Source organism: Chanodichthys erythropterus, chromosome 10 (genome assembly GCF_024489055.1).
Source record: "Chanodichthys erythropterus isolate Z2021 chromosome 10, ASM2448905v1, whole genome shotgun sequence".
Lineage (NCBI taxonomy): Eukaryota > Metazoa > Chordata > Actinopteri > Cypriniformes > Xenocyprididae > Chanodichthys > Chanodichthys erythropterus.
In genome coordinates, this window is record NC_090230.1 from 45,361,696 (window position 1) to 45,374,402 (window position 12,707).

General features: G+C 36.0%; 2 protein-coding genes across 2 annotated transcripts; both read left to right on the top strand.

The window, feature by feature from the left end:
• The first annotated feature begins 10,554 nt into the window (after window positions 1-10,554).
• uqcc3 (ubiquinol-cytochrome c reductase complex assembly factor 3) lies at window positions 10,555-11,829 on the top strand. The gene is made up of 2 exons (XM_067399299.1): window positions 10,555-10,847; window positions 11,334-11,829. Exons 1-2 carry the CDS (start codon window positions 10,731-10,733, stop codon window positions 11,460-11,462), a joined length of 246 nt encoding a protein of 81 aa, XP_067255400.1. The 5' UTR covers window positions 10,555-10,730; the 3' UTR covers window positions 11,463-11,829.
• A 173-nt stretch (window positions 11,830-12,002) lies between these two features.
• dmac1 (distal membrane arm assembly component 1) lies at window positions 12,003-12,688 on the top strand. The gene is made up of 2 exons (XM_067399301.1): window positions 12,003-12,404; window positions 12,476-12,688. The coding sequence occupies exons 1-2, from the start codon at window positions 12,206-12,208 to the stop codon at window positions 12,538-12,540; spliced, it is 264 nt and encodes an 87-aa protein (XP_067255402.1). The 5' UTR covers window positions 12,003-12,205; the 3' UTR covers window positions 12,541-12,688.
• Window positions 12,689-12,707: the final 19 nt, after the last annotated feature.

Genomic DNA, 12,707 nt, shown 5'->3' on the forward strand with positions numbered 1-12,707 from the left:
GAATAAGTTATATTCTAAAATGTATTAAAAAAGAAAACAGATATACTTAATTGTAATAATATTTCACTATATTGTAGCCTTGGTGACCATTAGAGACTTCTTTCAAAAACATTTGAGCATAGTGTAGATCTGATCAATATTTACACTGAAACTGAATTGGTTAACAAATCACAAAAATATAACTTTAGCATTATGTTAAGCCACACTGATATTTAATACGCAAGATGTTTTCAATACAGTAAATAATATTTCGCAGTATTACTGTTTTGGATCCAATAAATGCATCATTAGAGATTAAAAAAAAAAAAAAAAATTCTTATCAACCCTAAACTTTTGAACAGTAGTGTAACTCGGTCGATTGTGTTTAAATTCACACATTGAAATCTTTTAAAATCGGGAGGGAAATGAAAAATAAGAGGGTATTTTTTATTAAAAATAAGATGGTCTGCAAAAGGAGGAAATTAAAAAAAATTGAAAGAGGAATAAAACTGTGATAAGAGAAAAAAGATCAAGGCAAGATGAAGGCCAAGAGATAAAGAAAGTTTTTTTGCAAGTCTCAAGCGAAAGGAAATGTGAAAGAGTGATAATGAAAGGGAGAGATGCAGAGAAAGTGTGAGTGCATTGGAGTCAATAAGAGGCTAACACAGTTTGGTTTCCATGGAGACACAAAAGAATGAAATGCATTTTATGTTAGGTTCTCTCTCTTTCTCTCTCTCTCTCTCGCTTGCGGAAAATCAAAACCAAAAGCCTGTCCAAAATAGGTTTTCTGTGCATGGCCACACAGCTGAAACATTTGCCAAAGCTTTGAAAAGCAATTTGGTATGAAAATGGAGCAGGAAAATGGAACAGAGTATAGATAAATACTAACATAATAATGTCAGCAAAAAATAGTTTTTTTTAAAACATGCCTTTTATCACAGAGCACCAGAGTGCAGTTTATCTGCAGTGCATGCAGAATACATGCATGTAATCACATACACTTCATTGCCAAAGTCTATTTCTCTTTCTGCTCTTTCTCTCCCTCTCTCTTCACCTCTTGAGAGATGTTGCTATGGAAACTGGTTACAATTGATAAGTTTGAAACATGAGTGAGCCACAGACAAGCTGGTACATACAGACACACACACACAGAGACTGAGACAGCTACACTTGTATGGAAATGGTTCTCTTTTTCAAGAGCTGCTTTTCAAATCACCAAGATTTTCCATCCAAAGAAAATAAAATTTGTAGTAGGATCAGCAATTTAACCCTTTCTTAATACAGCTTAAGATGCCTTTTGTCAATGATGAATCAACAGCAAACGGCATAATTCGGTCTGATGTCTAGAAAACCTCTTGGTGCTGTTGAATGAATGAGAACATCTCCTTAAAATTGGAAGAGTCATTTCCAAAATATGATGAAAAGACTGACAGAACATTAAGAAGGACAGAGGAAGACATGAATTATGCATCGGTGCAATTCTCAGTACAGTGAACCTTATCAGAATTAAGATGAGGTTTAAAGTTAGAGGAGAAGAACATCAAATTAGAACAGTGGAGTGAGAACTAGAAGTTACGGTGATAAATGGAGATGAGAGAACAAAAATTGGAAATACTGCTGGCCTTTATACACCCGACAAAACGTCACCTGAGATTTGATCAGCACATAGCCTTAAACAAATATACATATCCAAAATCAAATGCCATCATAGAACTGACCTTCACATTCACATTAATTAAAATTAATTAATACCATTATTAACATAAAAACGTGTTCAATACTGTGATTTTTTTTACAGTAATTATCATGTGAGACCCATACAAGATTACTTTCAGATATATACTGCTTTGCTTTGTTTACCTGCAACACTTTTCATTTAATAGCATGTTTTTTTATAGCTTTGATTTTTTTTCTAAATAGAAAAAAAACCTTAATAGAAGCTTACCAATGAGGATTTCTCTTATTAATTAAGGAATAAATAAAATATGTTTAATTCATTATTTGAAATGAATGGGATTAATACCATTTTTGAGTACATAAAAACATCTATGCTTATAACCATGATTTTTTTAAATGAATTATTATGTGAAAAATTATTATGTGGGGGCGTGTGGAATGAAATGAGAGACATGAAACTAGCACTTGCCTTAAGCAATTATGCAAAATTATTTAACAGCAGATCTGTGACTGACAAATCAGAATTGGGTATTCCAAAACTCTGTTTAACAAACATTATTTAAAGGTGCGTTCACGCTTTGTTTTTTTTCGGGGGCGCATAGCAGCTCACGAGCACCTTTCTTTAAGCTTAAATGACGAATGGGACACCCTACGGTCTTGTAGACTTAATAGACATGCGCACACAGTGGCCATTGTAAGTCCACAAGACTGAAAATGCACATACATGGTGCGTTCCAAACGGGATATATCACCCTCCGAAGGGCACTTCAGAGTGAAAATAATCATGGCTGCCATGTTGAAGGGTCATTTCAAACCGAAGTGCTCAAAACTGGCCACTTCAAAGGGCCCTTCGGAATGAAGGATTTCGAAGGGTACAACTGATGGACACTTCCGGCCCCCATGATCCTTTGCACAGGGAAGTTCTTTGTCGTCACAGAATGGGTACAGGAGGTTAGGAGTTCGATTTTACCTATAAATGTATATATAGTATTTTTTCTATACTACTGTAATATTTATACGAGTTAGATTTGGTACATTATTATGGTCAAAACGACATTGTACTTAAACAAAAATACTTTACAGCTCCCTTTTTCAGTCCATTCAAATGTTTAAAACATAGACACAATAGCCTACATGCGATAAACCTAAAATAAATAAATAAATAAACTAACGTTAAACAAAGGGCGCAGCTTGCGCAATCTACTCCTCTTTGACTGTCTTGTTAAGATGACGCTGAAGTGCGTTCCAAAAGAAGAGTTTTTTTGACCCCTACACCCTTCATCCCTTCGAAGCTCTCACTCCGGAGGGTTGAAGGGATTAGGGCATAGGGATGAGCCCTTCCGAATGGAACGCAGGGGAAGTGTGCCATTTGGGACAGGGCCAAACTCTACAGACGAAATGAGTCAGAGAACAGTTCCACGCGAATGAAGGCGGAGCCTCAGCGCACACCTTCAATTACGTTATCTTCAAGGACCAATGGTAGTACGAAGGTGTTTTGCAGCTAGAGCGAACTTTTCCTTTGCAGCCGTTTTTAACTTTTTTCTAGTGATGGGCAGATCGAGGCTTCGTGAAACACTGAAACAGTTGAAGCAAATGTGCCGTAATGATTCGAGGCTTCGAAACAATCTGACACCCGTCTCCACAGTGACCCCTAGTGGTCATAACAGTGGAAATGCAACCAAACTCAGGCCAAACATGCTTTAAAAATACCCTTTAACAAATGTATTGCAAAAGTTTTATTGAAAGTAAAATCAATCAAATGGAATTAACTAATCATCTAATAAGATTAAATATAGAGTGTCTGTATAATATGTGTTCTTTTATCAATTTTCAAGGCTTCTTTCTTTGTTCTATGGCTCAAGCTAAACAGGCCAATAAGAGATTAATAACTACCATTATTAATTTTAATTATTCTAATGTATAATTAAAACATCTACAAATGGAGATCAGGTAAAACCATAGGGTAAAGCCAGTAAGACACTTGTTCAATAGTTCTCAGTGAATCTGCATGATTCATGGGCTAACTTTATCATCGCCCTCTATAGGTGAACCATTGAAATTTCGAACTATTTCGAAACAGTGATGACGTAACGAAGCCTCGTTTACTAAAATCACGTGACTTTAGCAGTTTGATACACGCTCCGAATCACTGATTCGAAACAGAGCTTCATGAAGCAGTGTTTTGAAATCGGCCATCACTACTTTTTTCCTTTGCAGCCGTTTTTACCTTCCAAAAAGAACACAAAACGAACTTCGTTTTGGCTTGATTTTGTTCGAAATGACGTCACATCAGTTTGTTCTTCGATTTTGTTTGAAGTATATCGGGGCCTTTACGATCACATGTGCCATCAAAGTAGCCTACCGCAAAAGCAAAACGAGACTAGGCTCCTAGGTCAGGCGCTGCAGTTGCTCAGAATCGGCTACGACAGCCTTGATAACACACTTTATTCTCATTGGTCAGATTCTGTGATGACAAGGACAACATGTGTTGCGTGTTTTTTCTTAGAGTTCCTGTATTTAACCTGTATTTAATCTTGATACTGAATATCTGATATCCACAACATGGCAATTTCACTCGCATCCACTTCTTTGGCTACAATCAACACAAAAATCGTGTGGTCTGCCATGAATGAAGTTAGTTAAGCACACTATGGAAAGCACAAAGTGTCCGACTTGACGGCCATCTCTGTACTCCTCCTTCGCCTGCAACCGGCAGATCTCGCCAGCCGGTGACAGGCTAGTGTAGTTCATCTCGAACAAGCAGACTGTATAAATAGAAAGACAGTGCACTCATATTTTTATGAATGGGAGAAAGTGCAATGCGCAAAAGAGTACCTCAGAGATGGCGTGTTTTGTATGCAAAACCCTGAAGCGAGTTAGCATTTTAGGACTTCCCGTTCCATCGCCCTAAATCAATCAATCAATCAATCAATCAATCAATCAATCAATCAATCAATCAATCAATCAATCAATCAATCAATCAATCAATCAATCTTTTATTACAGACTCAAGGTCCAAATTTAAAAAAGAAAAAAGTCTATGGGTTTTTTAAATGGGTTTTTGCTAAATCGCCTGAAATGAGGTCTGTGGTTAACAAAGCCTCTAAATATTTGCACGCTTTGATCTATGACATAAAACACACCAGTTATAACCCGCTTGTGATTTTTTAAACCTTTATTGTGTCTTAAAAAACGGCGGGTGCTAACAAGTTTCTAAAAGGGACTACTTCCTTTGGCAGGGACTTTAGACGTCATCATGACAAACAGGACATTTGGACAGCATTTCTCTTGAAAAAGTGGATAAGTATTCATAAACGGCGCAAATCGTAATCAGCAAGCATGTTTCTAAATAAAGTTTGAGGAAGCTTGGTGGTGGTGACGTTGATCCGCGTGTCATAAGCCTTTGTTAAACACAGAGCTTATTTTCTGCAATTTTCCAAAAGTCTATGGGAAAAATCGATCGATCGAGGGAACCCCTGCACCGCCAACTTCCAGGTTAGCCTACAAAAATATGTCATCCCTGATGTACTCGATATGGCGGAATAAGTCCCGCCGTCTAAATAAGAGCCAATCGCACATTAGTAAAGTCATCGCGTCACTGCAGCTGCCATTAGAAGTTCAGATTCATGTAGAAACAATCAGACGCGCGCTTCCTAAATGCGCACTTAGAACTGCGCATGCGCATCAGCTTGATCCAGCCTGAAAAATACAATTTTGTCATGATTCGAGTGTTTTTAAACAAAATTTATGAGACAGTCAGATTATCACATTTCATTAGTGATTTCAAATATGAAATTTAATGGAAAGCTTGGCGAACAGATCTGGAGAATTTGATGTTTAACCATTCAAAGAGATAGGAGCTGCACTTGCATGCCTGAGAGGCGTTTCAAAGATGGCCGCCGGTACTTTGATGTCATACACCGATCGGTCTGCGCAGTGCGCTTCAAGCCAAACACACCTTTATTTGCGGTAATTACGACATAATTAAACGCACTAACCCCCATAAAACCATTACAAAAATACTTTTTTTACTTTGTTTACCTGCAATAAATTTAATTTATTAGCTCTATATATTTGATTTTGATGTATAACATGCACTCGATGTTCCTGTTATGTAGGCTATTTGCTCAAGATGGAAAGGTCAGTTTGGCACAGAGCAGAAGCTTAAGCACTGTGTACTTGTTTTACATTGTTTTACTAATTCGAAAAAAGATTAACTTCTTTGCATTTGGGGAGTACAGGCTTTTCGTTATCAATTTCCAAACACACACTCACACATACCACATTTCCCCTTTCCACTGATGATTTATGTAGGCTACAACAACACATACGCAAATCGTAAGTGTGAATTAGCCTAGTGTTTGAAATTCCGCCGAGAACTGTAAGTGGGCTCTGCTTCCCAACGCCAATCCGAGCCATGATTAGCATTCATACTGGACGTGCTGATGTGAAATACCACACAGGACCACACAGGTGTTGAAATGTGTTAAACGCTGCTGAGAACATTATGAAAGCACCGTGCATGTGTTCGGTATACATAAAACACTGAATTGACAAGGGCAAACTGTTACCTTTTAAAAATGCAAAGCACACCTATAATCACTCATACGCTGCAGATCGAAGGTAAACCACACACAGTCTACATACACAGACACGCACATGAATATTTCCTTCAATGATCAGCGGCGCACCTTCGGGAAAATACGGGTGTCATGGCAACAAGAGCAGGCATCTGCAAGCGTTACTGTAGCAATCAGAGAGGAAAGGCAGCCAGGGGGTTGGTGTGAGAGGTGTCATTATAGACTGAGTGATTTGGAGGGGGTGTGGGGGGTGCGAGAGGCAGGAAACGATTAAATATTCAAGCAATAACGCGGCCAGTAGAAATTACCTCGCTTTCTGCTTCAGAACATCAGAAGTTTAAACCTTTAGCACGGATGGAATTCAGAACAGGAAAGGTGAAGGAATCGGTAGTGTGGTCACAACATGTAGGCTGTCTGAAAGTTCTGAATGCGTTGGTGTTGAGAGGGGAAGTTTTAGAACCACAACACAAAAAAAGTTGTCTTCCGACCAAACTTTAAATACGAAAAAAAAAATATGAATCGATTAATCGCATTTATTATTAACATGAAATATATAATATGCATGTGTGTGTGTGTGTGTGTGTATATATATATATATATATATATAAATATATATATATATATATATATATATATATATATATATATATATATATATATATATATATATATATATAATAGAGAGAGAGAGAGAGAGATTATATATTAGAGATATAAATATATATATATACACCGATATATCGGGCAATAATTGGTATGGCCGATAGCCAATAGTGTGGAAATTTGCTTTTATCGGCCGATACCGATTATTGGTATATCGGTTTATACATCTCTAATAGCTATATAATCTCATATATATATATATATATATATATATATATATATATATATAAACAGTGGATAGTCAGGGCCGATAGTATATCCTGTCAGTCAAAAGGGCAGGAAAATGCACTGAATTTGTGATTTATGTAAAGAAAATGCTAAGAAACCAGTCTGATGTTCAATATTAATAGTAATTATATGAATGAATAACACTCAGAAAGTTAAGAAATATTAATTTAATCTTCAGAATTTAGTTAATGTGTGTTAATATTATATCTGCATCAGTGCATCTATCATCTATCGATCTATCTATCTATCTATCTATCTATCTATCTATCTATCTATCTATCTATGTATCTATCTATCTATCTATCTATCTATCTATCTATTTAACAAAATTTGTTTCTGAGAGGATCCCTTTAGACTGCTCTGACTGTACTGGATTCAATCAATTTAAGATTATCCATCCCACCATGATTTCTAGTAAAATACAGGCTGTTATTTCTGTAGAACCAATTTATGAATATGGCATCTTCTTCAAATGATGTAAGAGGCTTTTAGAATTATTTTGAGATTTGGTCTGCTTTCATTGTTATGGCAGTGATGGATAATAGCAAGTTATCTTTCTTGTATCTATCTTGTAACTCTAGCTGCAACTATGGTGTTTGTGCAGAAACTACGGTTGCTATGGTAATGTTTTGTAAGGGATGAACAATGCTCTACATGTGCTCAGGCTGTCGCTTAAAGGGACACTAATGTATACCTTCCGTTCCAGCTATCTATTTTGCACCTTGACTCTGATGGACACACATTATCAGCACTTATGTGCTTTCTGAACACCCACACAGCCTGCACTGAGTCACACACACACACACGCACACACACTAGATCAGCTACATTTAGACCAGTATGTTAGAGCCATCTGGTGGACAGTATAATCAACTGTTCTGTGTCCTGCTGTTTTATTTATTCATTCAGCGTGCAGCTTTGCATTTTTAATTCACCCAAAAATGAAAATTCTGTCATTATTTACTCATCCTCATGTCATTCCACATCCGTAAGACCTTTGTTCATCTTCAGAACACAAATTAAGATATTTTTGATGAAACCTGAGAGGTATATGACTCGTCCATAGACAGCAATATTATCACTACTTTCAAGGTCCAGAAAGGTACTAAAGACATTGTCAAAATAGTCCATGTGACTGCAGTGTTTTTTTTTTCAATTTTATGAAGACAAGAGCTGTGTCCGAAACCACTCACTCGTTCACTCATTCACTAATCCCTATATAGTGTATGGCATTTGAGTGCACTATATCTGTATGGAGTGAACGAAATGAAGTGAGTGAATTCGGACGCTGACGTATACACTGTGTGTCGGAGATATCTATCTCAGAAACGCTCGACATGCGATAAAACTATTTTATCCTACATGTTATTTACATTATAAAACAATGTTAATAACAATAACAATCATAATGACTTTATTTTGTAATCATACATGCCTCTGTGCCAGCTTTGTAGTTTAATCGATGTATATTTTTTTGTCATGCTTAATGTGTTCATAATCATTTAATACTATAAAATACTGCAAACAAAAATAAACACATTAACAAGTGTATATAATATCATGTATTTATCCTTTTTAATAAAGTTGTTAGAAACGCTCACGCTCACAGATGACGTGGTCTTTGAGCGCCCTCAGGCGACCGTTATGATTTGAATACACTACCTATGATTAACAAATTTTTTTAAATCATCCACTAAATTATCATCTTTTAAAGTTTAATTAGTTAACAGTGCCACAAATTATTAAAACACATTGCTGTTAGTAAAAACACATCAAATTGATTTAATGCCTACATAATATTTTAATAATAGAAATAATATTTTTATTAATATAATTTCATTTTTTTTAAATTCATCTATATAATAATGTCCCCCTACATTTTAGGTTTTATTCAAGTAGTGATTAATAAAAAATAAAAAAAAAGGTTAAAAAAAATTGGATTTTGGGAAAAAGTGCTTCAGCAAGTGTACATCGAATGTACACTCGAAATCAGAGAGAATTGTGGGTATAAAGTAGTGAACGAATGTAGGGAATGAAGTCGTTCACTCAGAATTCGGACACCACTACAAAATGGCCGACACCCGATATAGTGGACTATATAGTGGATAGGGAGCGGTTTCAGACACAGCTAAGAATACAAAAACAAAAATAACGACTTTATTCAACAATATCTTCTCTGTCATTCTCATATGTTGTTTACATTCAGCACTTCCAGGTTCTACGTCAGAACTCCGGCTCATTGGCCGTCTCCTGCATCAACATCACACACATGCGTTGTGCTGCTCACGTGATCAGCCTCGGCCAATACTGAGACGCCGTTCTGACGTAGAACCTGGAAGCGCTGAACATTAACAATATTGCTGTATATAGAAGATATATGTTATATATGTGTTATATACCTCTCGGATTTCATCAAAAATATCTTAATTTGTGTTCCGGAGATAAATGAAGGTCTAACAGGTGTGCAACGACATGAGGGTGATTAATGACATTTTCATTTTTGGGTGAACTAACCCTTTAATTTGACCCTTGAAAGATGACTAATATTTTAAAAAGCAATATTTCATAAATGGTGTTCATAATTGGTGATCTGTTTTATAGTCAATTATTAATACGCTACCTGACCCATTATACCTCATCATACCACATTCCACAAATAGTGTACACTTTTGTGTCCTATTACCTTTTTTAAAGCATTAGATGTATTTGTGTGTATGTGAGTGTGTGTATGTGTGTTTGTGTGTGAAAACCATTAGATAACTATTATCTAACAAACAATTCACCAGGCATGAAAAGTATAGTTAGCTAAAAATGTCTGAATCCACTGTCTATATAATGTTGATTTAGGCTGTCCTGCAGAGGTCTCAACCTTCTTGACCACATCTTAACAGAAAGTTAATAATATCAATGTTTTTTGTTTGTTTGTTTGTTTGTTTTTACACAAATTGTAGTATTGACTGCATTGCAAACAAATAAATAAATAAAAATGATAAAAAACATCTTTATTTAATTTATGGGAAATATAATATTATCAGTAACTACAAAACTATACAAACAACCATTGGGTCCCATAATAAAATTCTTAATAACTTAATATAGACTAATTTTGCAATCCTATTACCCATTCTAGCATTTTTATTATATATATATATATATATATATATATATATATATATATATATATATATATATATATATATATATATATATATATATATATATATATATTATATTATATTATTATATTTTATGTATTTTGTTAACAGGTTCTAAAAAATGATTGGAGGAAAAAAGCTCTTATAATATTAGGTTTGACCTCCCAAAGTTGAAGATTTCTCATCTCCTTTGCATGCAGAATGTGCGGTAAACGTGCCACCTGTCCATTTGCACAATGATTATCGACCAATCTGCCAGTAACAGGTTAAAAAAAGTTGTATAATGAAGTTCACCCATAATGCACTGCAACGTGTCAACTGACAGTCTGTAGTGCTGTGTGTGTGTTGTATACTGAATTAGCTTTTCCCGCGATCTAGAGAAGCTTGATCATTTATATCAAGTGTATAATTGTCGAGTTTGGCGTGCTCGAGGAGAGCTCGTGCACACCATGAGCAGCATGAGGACCATGTTGACCTCGATCGGGCTGGTCGGGGTCGTCTGTGTCGGCTACGGAATGTGGGCCATAATTTCACCTGGAGAGGAGAGGAAAAGGGAAATGTTGAAGGTACTGAAACATTGCAGTTTTATAAATGAGAAACACAATTAAACCTGTTATTATTGCCTTACATAAGTGCGGGGTGATGTTTTTGCGACTATTGTCAGGTAACGACTTTGTCAACAATCAGTTTCGTGATGAATGTGGTCGTGCATGATCTCTTATTAGCGAATTAATTTAAGTGGGATCGTGTTTTATTACACTCTGATTATGATATTTACTCTCTCTGGTCTCTTTTTACGCCTCCGGGTTAATAACAATGAGTGAGCAGCATTAGTTGTTGTTTTTTCATTGCATTGAATAAATAGCATGGATCACCAGAATAACATGTTGTTCATGAGAAATGTTTTTATATATATATATATATATATATATATATATATATATATATATATATATATATATATATATTATAATGATTATGAGGTCTTATACTATAGTGAAGATTCCTGATAAGAGTTGTATCCTGATCCATCTCTCCATCTATTTATCCAGAATTTGCCCGAGGCCAATCCCGTCCGAATGGAGGAGAGCAGGAAGAGAAATGCGCTCATGATGCAGGTTCTGAAAGATGCTGCGGAGACCAATGATAACATCGCACGAGGAATTGGGAGCCAGAAGTGATATCAGACTTTCACATGCCACTGGGATTCTGTACATGCATGGGAGGAAAAATATGAAGGATGTGACTTATTGAAATAAACGAACTGAAAATGCTCCATGTCATAGAAAGCTATTGATTGTTATTTGATGGACACTGCCATGAATGGCACTGACAGAAAGGTTTTGCTTTTGTTTTCCTTGCTGGAGAAATAATCTTAAAATAGTAGTTGTTTTTGGACCATATATTCCAAAAAACAAAACAAAACAAAAAAAACTTATGACTGGTCAAAAATGGTCCACAAGCCTGGATTATCCAACAGGCTTAGAATGCAATGTTGCTTTACAGTTACAATTGTATATATTTATATAATTTGTAAATAAAACTTTAAGTGTTTTTGTGTCTGCTAAGTATATTTGTACAACTATTTGGCTACTTTCTTTTATATTGTACATCTCAATCACGAACACAAGCTAAATTAGTAATGCTTTTACGCTCTGGTAATTGTGTCTGCGCAATATTTGCGCAGCAAAGACTTGCACGAGTGCAATAACAGTGCTAATACTAAATGCTTCCGGTTTTTAAGGTCATCGTGACATGCCCGATATTTCTCACATTGCGTCCTATAGTGTCAGAGTTGGTGTAGTTCTCTGTATAAATATTAATAATGTCACCAAATAATTTGGAAAGTAGACAGTGTCATTGTTTATAAACAGCAGAGACCAGTAACGTACGTGTGAGCTGCCTTTGACACTTTCACCTGAACATGTCAAATCCACCTCCACTACCGGAGAAGTCGAGTCCGGTCAGAAAGCCGCTATTTGAGGACTGCTGGAGCTGTCGAATCCTCTCGGGCGGCGGGCTGCTGGCTTCAGGCGGATATGTGTTCATGCAAGCGCGTAAATTCATGCATTTAGGTGGACCCACATCTATGGGCACAGTGGCTCAGATCATATTTGCAGCAGGTGAGATCATTCATGCACTCCCTGTTATGAGTAATTAAATCAGAACTGATTTTGATCCATTTTCTCCTCAGGTTTGGCTTCTTGGGGCCTCGTGGTTATCGCTGATCCAGTGGGAAAGAGCACAAGAAAAGAATAGCACTGCACTTGCTTCTCCTATATTGATATGGACTCTTAAAATGAATCAGCAAAGCCACACTGCATGATGCTGCAAATTTGAAATTATATTCAAACTGTGCGAATGTAATGACATGTGAATCAATCATTTTTCATTAAATGTTTTTATTTGCAACTTACAGTAATTTT

Bases quoted from the DNA above. Each gene is read 5' to 3' on its own strand.
- uqcc3 (XM_067399299.1), top strand. From the start codon at position 10,731: ATGAGCAGCATGAGGACCATGTTGACCTCGATCGGGCTGGTCGGGGTC. The intron at 10,848-11,333 runs GTACTGAAACAT...CTATTTATCCAG, and splicing joins GGAAAAGGGAAATGTTGAAG to AATTTGCCCGAGGCCAATCC.
- dmac1 (XM_067399301.1), top strand. From the start codon at position 12,206: ATGTCAAATCCACCTCCACTACCGGAGAAGTCGAGTCCGGTCAGAAAG. The intron at 12,405-12,475 runs GTGAGATCATTC...TTTTCTCCTCAG, and splicing joins TCAGATCATATTTGCAGCAG to GTTTGGCTTCTTGGGGCCTC.